The 16,301-nt window shown below is 48.3% G+C and overlaps 1 protein-coding gene across 1 annotated transcript; it reads left to right on the forward strand.

Annotated features, from left to right (window-relative positions):
* The first annotated feature begins 13,544 nt into the window (after positions 1 to 13,544).
* On the forward strand, positions 13,545 to 15,730 carry LOC118779655 (SAM pointed domain-containing Ets transcription factor-like). The gene is made up of 5 exons (XM_036531832.1): positions 13,545 to 13,956; positions 14,466 to 14,663; positions 15,013 to 15,060; positions 15,204 to 15,338; positions 15,552 to 15,730. Exons 1-5 carry the CDS (start codon positions 13,545 to 13,547, stop codon positions 15,728 to 15,730), a joined length of 972 nt encoding a protein of 323 aa, XP_036387725.1.
* Positions 15,731 to 16,301: the final 571 nt, after the last annotated feature.

Raw genomic sequence — 16,301 nt, forward strand, 5'->3', positions numbered from 1 at the left:
CCATGTCAGTGTGATCAGGCTGTTCTGGGTGTGGGTGTCAGTGTGATCAGGCTGTTCTGGGTGTGGGTGTCAGTGTTGTTCTGTGGGCTGTTAGTGAAGGAAATAACTCATGAGCAGTGAAATGGAGTCAGTTGGCATCAGTGAAACAGTAATCAGCAAACTTGACATATTTGGCTTGATAGGACATACAGCTTGTACAGCACAATGAGGAAAAGTGAAATTACTCCAGGAACTGCAGGACTTGAGCAGCTGTTGACAGTTGTAAAACATTATGGCCTCCATCCTGAGCTGTAATCTAAAGCAGCTTTCAGATGCCTGACCCTTATCGCTCAGCTGTACACCCTGATTACGGAGACGACTCTGCAAACAAACACGAGCAGGGTGTGCCCCGCCCCCTCCCTCACCAGCAGGAGATCTACAGTGTGACGGCATGAGGAGGAAGCCAAGCTTTAAAGAACATCAAGGAAAATTCTACCAGACCTCAAGTGATCTGCACACTTACCTGTGTGAATGAATGCTCCAGGTAGATCAAATCCACTGTGTACTGCCACACATACCCAAAAAGAGTGCTGTACTCCAAATCCACAAAAACCAGACGCTGCATCAGACAATGCTTACCTTATATATATATATATTGTTAATAAAGCTGTTTATTTGTCCTCAGTGCAGCAGTTCAGCATGTTTCATGCAGTAATGGGTGTCTATTACCAATATGCAATAAGCAGAATGACATGAATTAAGCCTTGAAACACTAACAGCCAGTAGACGCATGCAATAACATCAATCATGATTTAAATGATATAGTCAAGAGTGAAACATTTAACCAGTAAAAGAAAATGTTCATCATGATTTACCTGACTTAAAAATGTATGGTATTCTTTCATAATATGGAACATTTAATATTTACCATTTGAAAAGTGCATACTGTCACATGAAGGCTTTTTTCCCTGTGAAGTGCTTTGTGTAGCACTGTGTTTGGACAGTGTCAGACTCCCTGTCGAGACCTGAGTTTCATGCGAGGCGCCAGGGGCTGTGGGCACAGAGCTCCCCTGAAGTGACGCTCGGGATAATTAGAGGGTGATCACAGGTGCATCGTCCTGAAACAGGACAGGATCAGGATCTCGTTATCCTGTTACACTGTCTGAGCCCTGCTGCTGTGCAGTGCAGTTTGCGGCAATCAGCAGTGTAATTACAGCTTTCAGAACCTGCCCAGGTGCAAAGACCCACCAGCCACCTGCATAAACGGTGAGGAAATACAGCATATTCAATACTTCCTATGCTGAGCCTGAGTGCTGTGGCACAAACAAAGGCCGTGTTGATGTTATCAGCAGAAACACCCATATCAGTAGCATAATCACCCGTATTAATAACACAATAATCCATACTAACAGCATAATTGGTGTTAGATAAATAAGGTGCCTTAAAGTCCCTGTGGAATAAAAAACACAGATGTAAACCACATAAACTAGAGAACATTGGAAGATCTGTAGGTGTTCTGTAAATGTAATCAGCTGATTAACTATGGAAGTTTTCTTTCTGTCTGAGAGGGCTGTGTTCAGAAGATCCCTAATCTCTCTCCTTCTTTTCTCTCTTATATCAGCAGTGAGAAGTGGGTGTATAGAGACTTTAAATCCCAACAAAGTCTGTGAGGGAAGGCGTGAACTAATTTGGCTTGTGTTAGACTTTGAATGTTGATAATAATGAAGGTGAATCGATTTTCTCAAAGAGAAACGTCTGCCCTGAACAACTGGGGGGGAAAGGCGGTGGTGAGCGGGATGGGATGTCTGATGGGCTCGGCGAGGTTTGGTAATTGCATAGGGATTGTCTGAAGATTCTTCTCCTGAATCTGTAAGCGGTAGCTGTAATTATCAGGGGCTCACAGGTCATTCTGTCATGCAAAACCTGTCCAGCGAGACCTGTCCTGTGAGTAGGCCTGACCTGTGTGGCGTGACAGTCTGTCTCACGCACGGCCCACAGGGCTGCTACACTGGTATCACCTGACTCTCAGCACCTGAGAGCAGTGGGACCAGACTGACATACTGCTGCAGCTCCCTGTCGCTTTCGGCAGAGGACACGGCTGGTGTCAAACCCCCGGCTGTGGGGCTCTGCCTACACCCCAGAGCTGCTCCTCACTCACTGATGACCGTCTTCTGTACGCCTGCAGGGGGACAAAGCTCAGAGCAGCAGGAGTCAAACCTGCATGTCCAGCATTTATGAGATGAAGTGAAATGACCAATGATGGAGTGTTTGCCATATGCCATTTGTACTGTGGTTGTGAGCCTGGATCTTCGACACCCTCCATAAACACAGCAGATAGCCAGGCTAGGCCAGAGACTGAGCCCGGAGACCGAGCCCTGAGACCGAGCCCAGCAGCCCAGCCATATGGTGAATGGAGGGCAGAGCAGGAAGATAATGCTCACAGGGGGAAGTGTGGGTGTGGAGTACAAGCGGCCTTTAGCGAGGCATGTCTCTGCGGTGACGGTGTGGTGACAGCCCTTTCAGAGACGCTGTAGGGTGTGACACTGGTCTGCACTCCGCAGTTGCTCTGCTGATGGAGCAAACAGAGGGATGACCTTTCACCCTGACCTGCTCCACAGAGGCCTGCTCCTCAGAGACCTGCTCCTCGGAGGCCTGCTCCTCGGAGGCCTGCTCCTCGGAGACCTGCTCCACGGAGGCCTGCTCCTCGGAGACCTGCTCCACGGAGGCCTGCTCCTCGGAGACCTGCTCCACGGAGACCTGCTCCTCGGAGACCTGCTCCACGGAGGCCTGCTCCTCGGAGACCTGCTCCACGGAGGCCTGCTCCTCGGAGACCTGCTCCACGGAGACCTGCTCCACGGAGGCCTGCTCCACAGAGGCCTGCTCCACAGAGGCCTGTCAGATAAATACCTCCCCGACCAGCAATCCTCTCATTCAACAGTGACACTAGTGCATCAGTAAACAGTAAACAGTAAACCTGCATCCGTGAAAGTTAAAGGTAAAATCTTCCTTGCTTTCAGAGGTAGGACAGATCTACATGAAATGACAGATTATTTCTTATTAGAGGCACAAGTTTATTCGTAAACTAGGGAACTAGAGTGTTACTTTGTCTGAGGATTCTTCAGTTTGGATTAAAAAGTATCACAGTCTGTGCAGCTATGAATATTATAAAAACCTATAAGGCAGATGCAGTTCAGCATCTGATGTGAGTGGCATGTACTGTCACTGATACTAAATTTCTGACCCTTAAAAATGATCTGAAGAGGAAGCAGGAAAGGAGTTGTCTTTGCACTTCATAATGTCTATTGTTATTACTTACAGTGGATTAAGGATGCCTGGAGAAATCAAACATAAATTGTGGTTTAGCCACCTTCATGATAAAACTTGTTTTTCAGTGAAAGTAGGTTATTTACAGGAGCTACAGTGGTTCATTGCTGTGATCCCTCTCATACCCAGGAGTGGTAAGTACAGGATATTTTATCATTTTGGGATTGGGGGGAATTGGCAACTATCACAAATCATCTACTTGCATGTGGAGCTTGCAGTCCCTTGATCTGCCAGCAGGGGGCAGCTTCTTTACTTGCCAGGAGTTTTAATAGGTGAGGAATGAGCAGGTGAGTGTGACGCTTATTCTGTTGTTCTGTTAGCACTTGAGCGTGGGGTTTGTTTTCCGTTTGCAGCAGTTTTTGTGTAGCAGAGCCGATGTGTCAGAGCTGCCTCAGACAGGGGTGTGTGTGTGTGTGTGTGTGCGTGTGGGGGTGTGGGGGTGTGTGGGTGTGTGTGTGTGTGTGTGTGTGTGGGGGGGGGGGGGGGGGGGGGGGGGTCGGGTAGGGGGACGCCAAACTGCCACATCTGGTGCCTGAATTGTGTTGAATGTGTTTTGCAGAGAGAACAGAAGAAACTGGCATCTTATAAACAGTTAAACTCTCAGAGTCCAGGAGAAGGCAGAGTGAGAAATTCCTGGAAAACAGTGGAATAAATTACCCCTGAATAGAGAGGAAATACCCCTGAATATGGGATGCAGAAGGGCCTCTTACCCCGTGACTCAGGCCCTCGGCATCCTTTCTGGCCTCTTCACAGCTGGAGTCTGGGCTGTAGGTGCACTCAGGTAGTCAGGTTTAGGTAACTTAATATCTTACAAGGAAGCAGCACTGAATAATGGCACAGTTTTCACAAAAAACATTTGAATGCACTAAATGACATGCATGACATTAAAGTTAATGATCCCAGAAAACTTTAAAACAAGGAAATTCCCTTTGAAAGTTCTCTTCAGGAAATGTTGATGTAACGCTTGGACAGGGTTCAAGAATTATGCCACAAGGTAAGGATGGGGGTCAAATGTTTTAAGGCAGGATTTCTGCCTCTAGGAAACATAATTCTTTCATGCAGCAATAGTTATATCTCATACATGCTCCAGGTAGTGGCTGGACAGAGGACAGAGGCTGAGACATACAGGGCGAGAGGGGTGTAAAGAGTTACCAGCACAGCCTGACTGCTGTGTGTGTGTGTGTGTGTGTGTGTGTGTGTGTGTGTGTTTATTTTTAATAATATAGGAATTGAAAATGTACGAGGAGAATCCATAGTAAGGTATGATCAGACCATGAGCACATTTAAACCCTTCCAGTGTTTCCTAATGAGCAGCAGTGTGCGGAAGCAGCAGATCTGTTCTGCAGCTGCTCAGAGTCACACACTGTCCTTCCTGCAGATAGGAAGGAAACGCAGCCGTTTCCAACATGAGCAGATTCATCGATCAATAAGAACAGCTCCAAGTTAAGGTCCCAGCAAAAGAGCACTCCTTAAAGAACACCCTGACATGTCAGCAATAAAGACTAGTGAGAAATAAATAATAAGGAGCTCACAATTAATAAATAACATTTTTCACTTCCGTACTGAACATGCATCAACTGGAAAATGATTAGTCATATTCTGGAAAGAGTCTTGGTTGCTTGGATGGATGTGTCCAGCACACAAACACAAGGCCTTGGTGTTCAAATAAACACTGAACTTTTCTGACATTTTTGACTATTGTTTGATATTTGAATGCAAAGAATCCTATTTCAGATTCCAGACATCACAGCTGAAGTAACTATCCGTGCAATGAAATGAGATGACAGAAGAGATTTGGTGAATCTCTCACTCTGTCATTCACACTCTCTCCACTCTGACAAATGAACAGAAGGCAAAACACAAAATTAGTGGCCAAAAAGTTTCTCCCTTTTCTCATTTTAAAGTTGCAGTAACTGCCATGCAAATTTCCTCCAAGATAAAAGTCTGAGGAAATGCCTGAGAGGGAGAAGGAGCAGAGAAAACACTCTGAGTTTTCGTCTTCTGTCGTTTTCTCCTTTTGTTAGTGAAATGCACACATCAATCATTGCATGAGTCACCTGACGGCACTCAGGAGAAGCTAATGTTTGCTGGCTTGCAGGTAAATGTAGATGAATACGATAAACATCCAGTCCTACCGCCTGAGGACCTGAGATGGGCAGCACATAGCCACAGCCCAGCCCAAATCCGGCGCACACCTGGGTATACCAGGGTATTTTAGTAAAAGCTCATCAATTATTTTGACATTCTGTCAGTGTGACAGTTGACCATTTTGAAAAAGAGTTAGGGAATAGTTTACTCTTTTTAGTTCAGTAATCAAACAATAAATCATCTGCAAGGGTGAGAAAAATAAAATACAATCAAACAGAAATAATATGCAACCGTGCATAGAGGGGCCTAATTAACTAATTAACAAATGCAAAGAACATGATAGATGTTATTTAATTTTATTTGTACTAAGAATTCATCTTCTAAAGTCTGTCAGCTTTAATTATTATGTGGTGCACATGAAAGTGTGATTCTGTGAATTTCAAGCCATATATATATATATATATTATATTTTATATATATATATATATATATATATATATATATATATATATATATATATTTTTTTTTTTTTTTTTTTTTTTTCAGTAAGAATCAGTATGTTCTGCAGACATGTTGTAATTTTAGTTGAAGTAGGTGAGGTAGCTTGCTTTGATTCGTCTCTGAAAGCCATGGATAACCTTGCAGCTGAATCTGGTTCAGTGTCTACAGGATTGAATGAGGTAATAAAAATGTCTGTGTGAGGCAGACGACCTAGCTGACCGCTTGTGCCTCTCAGCAGAGCAGGATCACAGCATGGACACAGTGCTAATAAACCACATCAAAAACAAACCCATCTCACAGTATTTGCATTTGAATTTGCATTTTCACTTTTCTGCTGTCAATCATCAAAAAGTCAGCATTCATAAACATTTCTGAGGGTCTCACTATTTTTAAAGTTGCACAACTCAGGATTGAGGTTTTGCACATACCCTCATGAATTCCTTCATCCTTTTTTTTTCAGATTTTCATCATTAAGTTGAATTCATTCACCATGATAGTTTGCACTTGTGAAGCACATGTTCTGGTCAAATGGCTACATTCCTGGTTCTGGCTCACAAAATGCCATCGCAGACACTCTTATCCAGGATGACACACATAAGTTATAATTTTATCGATTCAAAAAGTTCAGTATTTTCTGAAATTTATTTATTGTGGGTTAAGTACTTGGCCCAAAGGTACAACAGCAATGCCCCAGCATGGAACTAAGCCTTGCTCTTTACCACTATGCCACACTGCTGCCCAATCAAGTGGTGTATTCTTTGGTATACTCAAAAACGCACCTCCTTCCTGTAGTATTACTGCATCTCTGTCCCAGGCAAAGCTACTCTCTCCAGTGGCTGAATCAGCAAGGTGCTGGTCTTCAGTGCAGGCTGAGCCCTGTCACAGTATCAGTCTCAGTCTCAGTCTCAGTCATAGTCACAGCCACAGTCACAGTCTCGGTCTCGGTCTTGGTCTTGGTCTTGGTCTCAGTCAGTCTCGGTCTCAGTCTCAGTCGGTCACAGTCACAGTCACAGTCTCAGTCTCAGTCAGTCTCGGTCTCAGTCTCAGTCATCACATTCACAGTCTCAGTCTCAGTCTCAGTTACAGTCACAGTCACAGTCACAGTCACAGTTACAGTCTCAGTCAGTCTTGGTTTCGGTCTCGGTCTTGGTCTCGGTCTCGGTCTCGGTCTTGGTCTCGGCCTCGGCCTCGGTCTCGGTCTCAATCATCATCGACTGGGAGCCCACAGCAGCAGAACACCTTGGTTTTACTCTGCCAGGGCAGCAGCAGCTTCTTTATTGCTCTCAGTGGAGTAGCCCCTGCCCTCCAGTGAGTGCCCAGTTCAGGACGATGCACTGAGGGAGTTGCATTGGCTGCTTGGGAGCGAATCAGAGGATGGCACTCCACTCAGAGCTCCCATGCTGCTGACCGCAGAGCAGAGAGCAGCGGGAGCAGAGTTCAGCCACTCCTCTCTGCAGATCCCTTCCTTAATTCATTCAGTTAATTCATTCAATTCATTCAGATATGTAAAACATATCTGAAGCGTAACCATTGAAAGAAAATGTGTTTGAATAATTTTTAAACACAGTAAACTATTTTTTAAAGGGAAATGTGACTATTTTTTCTAAACGCCATATGCATTTAATTTTGAAAATTTTGAAAAGTCACAGGTTCATATTTCCACAGAGGATATTTGCTAAGCAAATACGTGGTTCATTAAATTAGGGAGTCAGACCCCAAATCTGAAGCCTCATTCCCAGAAATGCCTCTTTTTCATAAGAGCCGGTGAAAAGCTGTAACTGGGGATAATTCTACGTTCATTCGTGTGATGACATTTATATAAAGTTTAAAAATAAATAAAAAAGGAAGCACATTAACCTCCACTTTCACAGCCTGTGTGTGTGTGTGTGTCTGTGTGTGTGAGTGTGTATGTGTATGTGTGTATGTGTGTGTGTGTGTATGAGTGTGTGTGTGAGTGAGTGTGTGTGTGTGTGTGAGTGTGTGTGTATGTGTGTATGTGTGTGTGTGTGTATGAGTGTGTGTGTGAGTGAGTGTGTGTGTGTGTGTGTGAGTGTGTGTGTGTGTGTGTGTGTGTGTGTGTGTGTGTGTGTGTGTGTGTGTGTGTGTGTGTGTGTGAGTGTGTGTGTGAGTGTGTGTGTTGGGGGTGGGAAGGAAGGGACATTGTTTGCTCAGGTAAAACAGCCTCCTTATAAATATGGGCTGGAGCCAGTGGAGGCATTCCTTTGCACACACTCACCTGCGTGCACACACCTACTGCAGACACACGCACACACACACACACACACACACACACATACACGCACATACACACCCACATATGGTCACACACCCACTTCTCAAGCACACTGTCCTTACTGGCAGGGTGAAGTGAACGTTTTGTTTTTTTTAGCTGTGTCTTGGTGGACCCCAGCTGTGTGCTGCTGACGGTCTCGCAGGGAAACTCCCCAGACACCCACAGCGCTCCAGGAAACCCTGCACCTCACGGGGCCACGCAGCCCAAAGACTCTTCACCTGCGGAGCTGTGGAGGGGAGGGGACACCATCCTCACCTGGGAGAGACCCAACAGCTCAGCAGCGGAACTCACCTGAGAACAGGTATGAATGAGCAGGGGACAGCTGCACTGAATGGTGTTAGGGCAGTAGTGATTATGGTGTTAGGGCAGTAGTGGTTATGGTGTTAGGGCAGTAGTGGTTATGGTATTAAGGCAGTAGTGGTTATGGTATTAGGGCAGTAGTGGTTATGGTGTTAGGGCAGTAGTGGTTATGGTGTTGGGGCAGTAGTGGTTATGGTGTTAGGGCAGTAGTGGTTATGGTATTAGGGCAGTAGTGGTTATGGTATTAGGGCAGTAGGGGTTTTGGTTCTGGTATTAGGGCAGTAGTGGTTATGGTTATGGTATTAGGGCAGTAGGGGTTTTGTTATGAGGGCAGTAGGGGTTTTGGTTATGGTATTAGGGCAGTAGTGGTTATGGTTATGGTATTAGGGCAGTAGGGGTTTTGTTATGAGGGCAGTAGGGGTTTTGGTTATGGTATTAGGGCAGTAGTGGTTATGGTTATGGTATTAGGGCAGTAGGGGTTTTGTTATGAGGGCAGTAGGGGTTTTGGTTATGGTATTAGGGCAGTAGGGGTTTTGGTTCTGGTATTAGGGCAGTAGTGGTTATGGTTATGGTATTAGGGCAGTAGGGGTTTTGTTATGAGGGCAGTAGGGTTATGGTTATGGTTTGAGGGCAGTTGGGTTATGCTTATGGTATTAGGGCAGTAGGGTTATTGTTATGGTAGTTACGGTATATGCTAGAGCAGCAGTGTGGTACAGTGGCACTGGCCTTGCAATCACAAGGCTCCAGTAATGTCTGTTGGGCAGCTGCTTTAGCATGGTGCTAATCTGAGCAGCGTTGGTAAGCATCCATCTGTGATTGGTTAATATGCATGTAGCCCTGCATAAGGGTGTGCACTGGTAAAATTGATAGATAATTAAAATGATTAAATTCTTATCTGGGCGTAGCTCAGTCTCAAAGTGTGAATGATAAGGACCCAGAGATACATACATCATGCCCTCCTGCTTTCCCTTCTGTAATGTGTTTGCTTGTGTTGCACGTCATGGTGACGCTGGTGAGAAGCATTCCTTTATGTACCCTGCGGTTCTGCTGCCATACGCACCCTCGCCCTGCCCCCTGCACACAGCCTCAGCGCTCTGCTAAAGCCAATCAGCTTCAGCTCTGCTAAAGCAGATCAGCTTCAGCTCTGCTAAAGCCAATCAGCTTCAGAACTCTGCTAAAGCCAATCAGCCTCAGCGCTCTGCTAAAGCCAATCAGCTTCAGAAATCTGCTAAAGCCAATCAGCTTCAGAACTCTGCTAAAGCCAATCGGCTTCAGCTCTGCTAAAGCCAATCAGCCTCAGCGCTCTGCTAAAGCCAATCAGCTTCAGAACTCTGCTAAAGCCAATCGGCTTCAGCACTCTGCTAAAGCCAATCAGCTTCAGCTCTGCTAAAGCCAATCAGTTTCAGCACTCTGCTAAAGCCAATCAGCCTCAGCTCTGCTAAAGCCAATCAGCTTCAGCGTTCTGCTAAAGCCAATCAGCTTCAGAACTCTGCTAAAGCCAATCAGCTTCAGAACTCTGCTAAAGCCAATCAGCTTCAGCTCTGCTAAAGCCAATCAGCTTCAGAACTCTGCTAAAGCCAATCAGCTTCAGAACTCTGCTAAAGCCAATCAGCCTCAGCTCTGCTAAAGCCAATCAGCCTCAGCTCTGCTAAAGCCAATCAGCTTCAGCGTTCTGCTAAAGCCAATCAGCTTCAGCGCTCTGCTCAGAGACATAAGAGCTCCGCCCACACTCTCTGACCCACAGCGACCGATGCCGCACTGCTGCTCTGAGCCGCTCTGTTAATGACTTTATCTTAATGCTAACCCTAATGATGGAAATATTGCGGATGTCGCTTTACCTGTAATAGCTCACGCATTACAGTGACTCGGACGCCTGGTTTCTCCTTGAGAAGAAGCAGCTTGTTTTTCCGCCTCCTGTCGTCAGCTTTGAGAGAGGTCTCTAAAGGTGCACTACACACAGTCACACACACCACACACAGCATGGGCCGTGTTTAAGCATTCATTGCTTCCCTGGTTCATACATCTGAAAAAACACTCAACAAATATTTCTTGTGAAATATGAAATGAGTCAGCACTGAACACCTGGTCATCAGAAGACGCAATGAGAAACAGCCAAAATGACAAACTGAACATCCTGACTTAACACCATGCTCAGCAGGGACACGATAGCTATTGTTTTTCTGGATTTGTCAGCATGTTATAAAGCCCAGTTGAACTGATGAGGCTGTTGCTTTACTCCCTTTGATGTGCTGTGCTCAGCTCACTCTGTGCTGTGCAGGGACCGCGCTCTGAGACTCTGAGGTTGTGCGGGGACCGCGCTCTGAGACTCTGAGGCTGTGCAGGGACCGCGCTCTGAGACTCTGAGGCTGTGCAGGGACCGCGCTCTGAGACTCTGAGGTTGTGCGGGGACCGCGCTCTGAGACTCTGAGGCTGTGCAGGGAGACTCTGAGGCTGTGCATGGAGACTCTGAGGCTGTGCGGGGAGACTCTGAGGCTGTGCGGGGAGACTCTGAGGCTGTGCGGGGACAGTGCTCTGAGACTCTGAGGCTGTGCGGGGACTGTGCTCTGAGACTCTGAGGCTGTGCGGGGACCGCGCTCTGAGACTCTGAGGCTGTGCGGGGACAGTGCTCTGAGACTCTGAGGCTGTGCGGGGACAGTGCTCTGAGACTCTGAGGCTGTGCGGGGACACGCGCGCGCGCACACACACACACACACACACGCACGCACGCACACACACTCACACGCACGCACGCACGCACACACACTCACACGCACCTTCCGCTCTGTGGGGGTCATGTGGGGTGAGGGGGAGGGTGGGGGCTGTTTTTGAGTGCTCCCGCTCTTCTGTAGTGAGCTCTCCCCCGGCTTCAGGGAGCCAGCATGTGGTGGGTGTCTGTCGCTAACAGTGCTGTACAGTAACGGACACTTAAAGTGACAGTGTGTATTATCTGCATATCTGCATAACACCAGCATGATACCTCATAGGCACATCACAAAGTGATCACTTTTAATAACAGCTTATGACTCGTTATCCTATTTATTATGGCACATTGTTATCAGGAAAGAGTCAGATCACTCTTGCTTATTTTGCTGCATTGCCAAGTAGTGGCAAGTTTCTTTCATTAATCTGATACAGTTTTGACATTGATGTGGTGATTTGATGTCTTAGCACACAGTCTGGCAGCATGAATTGCCTGAGCAGCACAAAATGATGTCACCCCATTACCAAGACAACCCCCTGCCCCTGCTCCCTCTCCCAGAGCCTCCCTCTGTCTCAGACCCTGAGGGTAAACTCACTCTGCAGTGACTGAAATCAATATCAGAGTCTTAACAGAACTCTTTTGGAGATCAGCAGAGGCCTAATCCTCTCCCCACAGGGCCTGTTTCTGTCTTTTCTTCATCGCTTCCTCTCTTTTGGGGAAAAGCCAATATGAGGGTATTTGCTGAACTAACGTGCTTAGCTGAGCACAAGCTGTGGCCGGGAGGACGCAGCTGTCAGCCGGCAGGAGCTTGGCCGTGTTACCCCAGAGTCCTGCTGGGGCGAGAGGCAGAGAGCAGAGCTGAGGCCGGCCCTCCAGTGAAGGCCTGGCGCTGGCCTGGCAGTGGGCTGGTGTTGGGCTGGCAGTGCACTGGTGTTGGGCTGGTGTTGGGCAGGCATGTTGGGATGGTGTTGGGATGGCAGTGGGCTGGTGTTGGGCTGGTGTTGGGCTGGTGTTAGGCTGGTGTTGGGATGGTGTTGGATTGGTGTTGGGCTGGCAGTGCACTGGTGTTGGGCTGGTGTTGGGCAGGCATGTTGGGATGGTGTTGGGATGGCAGTGGGCTGGTGTTGGGCTGGTGTTGGGCTGGTGTTAGGCTGATGTTGGGATGGTGTTGGACTGGTGTTGGGCTGGCAGTGGGCTGGTGTTGGGCTGGTGTTGGGCAGGCATGTTGGGATGGCAGTGGACTGGTGTTGGGCTGGTGTTGGGATGGTGTTGGGCTGGTGTTGGGCTGGCCCAGGCTGAGGGAATCAGTCTCCAGCAGGCAGTGACAGGAATGTGGGAGCTGTCTGTCTGTCTGTCTGTCTGTCTGTCCGTCCTGCTGCAGGAGGCTGGAGCTTCTTAAAGGCAGAGGCTGCACCACTCATACTCATGGAAAATAAATGACATATTAATATCCTTGAGATATGACAGAAACAAATTACACGGAATTTTATTTTAACTTCCCTTTTTCCTGCATTTCACATTTTAAGAATGAAACCTTTTAAATGTTCTCTGACAGTGTATTTGTGGTAGGCATCATGGTGGCCATGTGACTCACTCCCTTGGGGGTAAAGTTAAGGGCATCATGGTGGCCATGTGACTCACTCCCTTGGGGGTAAAGTTAAGGGCATCATGGTGGCCATGTGACTCACTCCCTTGGGGGTAAAGTTAAGGGCATCATGGTGGCCATGTGACTCACTCCCTTGGGGGTAAAGTTAAGCGCATCATGGTGGCCATGTGACTCACTCCCTTGGGGGTAAAGTTAAGCGCTCCTCAAAGCTCCTTAAACACTCGAAACCAGCAATATTCACAGGTGCACTCAGCATCGACTATCTGAGAGTGCACTGTGTACCTCTACCTGTCAATTCAGAGACATATTGCAGACACTTCTGTAATGCCATGACCAGACATCAGCCTGAAAATTTTAAGAAAATGATACTTGGTCATGTGGCATTGACCCACATTTTGGGGCATTTCCAGAAAGCGTCCCTGAATTAGCATATCTGCCGAGTGGTAGCTTAGCCTCCCCCTCCCAAGCCAATATTAGAACAGATTAATAAACTGATGGATGAGGGTAGAGAACTCAGGTTCAGGGGTGAATCGTTCATTTCAAGATAAAGGCTGTTTTTTTGTATAAATGCTGGTCAGATATGAAACATCCAGATGATTTAAATGTCACTGAATCTGCATTCATTTACAGTAGAAAAGAAAAGAAACAAGGGTGTAAAGCTGGAGACTCTGCAGCCGTGACTGACTGACAGCTGAATTCCCGCTGGAATTCCACCTGCTGCACTGCATAGTAGCCACTGTTTCAGGGGGTCCATGGGAGGTCCAGACGAGGGCGTGGCAGAGAGTGTGCAGCACCCCTCCCTCACCATCCTGGAGGGGGAGGACAAGCCCCCCCACGATGCCCCCTGCATCCCCGAGGGGCCCCTTCCAGTGCTTCCTCTCTGCTGCTTCGACATGCTCCTCACCGAAGACGTGACCTGGCTGCTGAAGGGGGCAGAGCCACACACTCCCTCTGCCCCTGTCCCCTCCCCCAGCCCCGCCCCCGAGGAGCCGGAGCAGTGCCCTGTGATCGACAGCCAGGGCGTCCCGCTGGCCCCGGGTTCGAGCCTCCCACCCGCACTGCAGGGGCAGGAGGAGTGCTCGCTGGAGCAGGTGCAGACCCTGGTGGTGGGGGAGGTGCTAAAGGACATCGAGACCGCCTGCAAGCTCCTGAACATCCCAGCAGGTAGCACACACCACCGCTCCACCCCCCCACACCTCACCACACCCGGCCACACCCCACCACACCCGGCCATACCCCACCACACCCAGCCACACCTCACCACACCTGGCCACACCCCACCACACCCAGCCACACCCCACCACACCCAGCCACACCTCACCACACCTGGCCACACCCCACCACACCCCCGATACGCCAAGCGTGTGGCTGCCAGTGCAGCCTTACCTACAGCACTCAGCCTTGCTGCTCTCTCTGAGTAACCAGCTGTATAAATGAAAAAACCAAAAGAGAACACTGAAGATCTAATAAATTCAGATCTAAAGTCAGCCTATGAACAGGTTCTCAACATGGGAAAAGGTGAATGGTCTCTGGGAAACTTAAGCCTCCACCCTTATTAAATAACAGCTGCCACTCAGAGACGCAGGTGTGTGTGAGAGAGAATGTGTGTGACTTTAAGTTGACCACTGGCTGTTGAAGGTACTGATGTTTTCGGGCTGCCCCCCCCCCCCCAGACCCCCTGGAGTGGAGCTCGGGGAACGTGCAGAAGTGGGTGCTGTGGACGGAGCACCTGTACCGGCTGCCCCAGGTGGGCGGGTCGTTTCAGGAGCTGAGGGGGAGGGAGATCTGCGGCCTGACTGAGGCGGAGTTTCGGCAGCGCTCTCCTCAGAGCGGCGACATCCTCCACGCACACCTGGACATCTGGAAGTCAGGTAGGGAGTCAACGTGTTGCCACAGGGATGGAGGGTCAAAGCTCAGCTTAGCCACTGCTGTAACCTTACCTGCTTAAGGTGATCAAAGTGCATAACCTGAATGTTTTCGGTGGACAGACTGTGCCGTGGCAGGTAGGACGGTGTGTAGGTGACTGTCAGCCATGACGCTGGTGGCCGTGTCATTCGGTCACCAGTCAGATACTGTGATACAGAAAGCTTTGTAGCGATGCCTGCAAAGCACCACCTCACAAACATCATTTCAGCATCTCTGTTTCAGACATCTGAGAAGGATGGCTCATGTTTGAACTGGACCAGACTAAAATCTCTCCATCACTATTTTCTCACTCAGCTGCTTGCATGAAGGAAAGGTGTTCTCCAGGTGACAGCAAGCTTACAGGTAAGCGCTTTCTCTTATAGTAAGAGTTTCCAGTCAGTAACTAGAACATAAGGATTTGGGAGAAAGGAGTTCTGTACTTGGGCTTTCAGACATGGTGGAGCTGGGCGCCTGCTGCACATCGTATTTCCTTATTGGTGTTTCAGAAGGGGAGGAGCTGTGGGCGGAGGCTGATTCGTCCTGCTCAGGGCAGCCCATCCATCTGTGGCAGTTCCTGCGTGAACTCCTCCTCAAACCACATAGCTACGGACGCTGTATTCGCTGGCTCAACCAGGAGAAAGGTGAGGACTGGGCTGCCATTGGATGAGGCGAAGGGGGAGTGGTCAGCGAGCAGAATGATGGCTGGGATTGGAGGAGGGAAAAGGGGAGTGCTCAGCTACAGGGTGACAGGCCCTTTGGGGTGTTGGAAGCTGGGTTTACAGAGTGTTCAGTGAACTTATATTTTTATTTTGCTTTCGCTTTTAATTAATCATAATCGTAATTATCCTAACAAGGCATCTTCAAAATTGAGGACTCGGCCCACGTAGCCAGGCTGTGGGGCCTGCGGAAGAATCGCCCTGCGATGAATTACGACAAGCTGAGCCGCTCCATTCGCCAGTACTACAGGAAGGGCATCATCCGCAAGCCTGCGGTGTCCCAGAGACTCGTCTACCAGTTCCTGCACCCTGTGTGAGAGAGAGGAGAGGGAGCAGGAGAGACACTCACTCCAGGAAACAAGCGGTCCGTTCACACTCAAGGAAGCAGGGGGCTCAGGGAGGCTCACACTCTCTCTCTCACACACACACTCACACACGCACACACACACACACACACTCTCAAAAATCAGCCAAGATGGCGCTGAGAAAACAGTGGATGGAAGCAGGAAGTGAGATGCTGGAAACCCAGCATCCTTCCAGAAAATTCCACACGCTGCCTCTCTGTAAGCTTCACTTGCCTGTGTCTCACCTTCAGGGTTAACTCCACATGTGACTATTACTGCTTGAACCATGGCTCAAAGCCAATCATGTTTTGTGATTTTTTGGGAGGGGGGGTGGTGGGGGGTGATTTCGGAGTTATAGTTCTACAAAGGAAAACGACCTTCTGTGACTGTGTTGTAGTGGACACCTGCTGCCATTTTATTGACTTTTCCCAGGGAAAGCCAGTGTGCTTGTGTAACTTGTGTGCTTTCAGACTTTCCATGGCCGTGTCATAAGATGGTTTTAATATAAAGTGAGCAATTAATAACATCCTTCTCACGCAGGTAA

The sequence above is a fragment of the Megalops cyprinoides genome, chromosome 6, assembly GCF_013368585.1.
Source record: "Megalops cyprinoides isolate fMegCyp1 chromosome 6, fMegCyp1.pri, whole genome shotgun sequence".
In the NCBI taxonomy this organism is placed as follows: Eukaryota; Metazoa; Chordata; class Actinopteri; order Elopiformes; family Megalopidae; genus Megalops; species Megalops cyprinoides.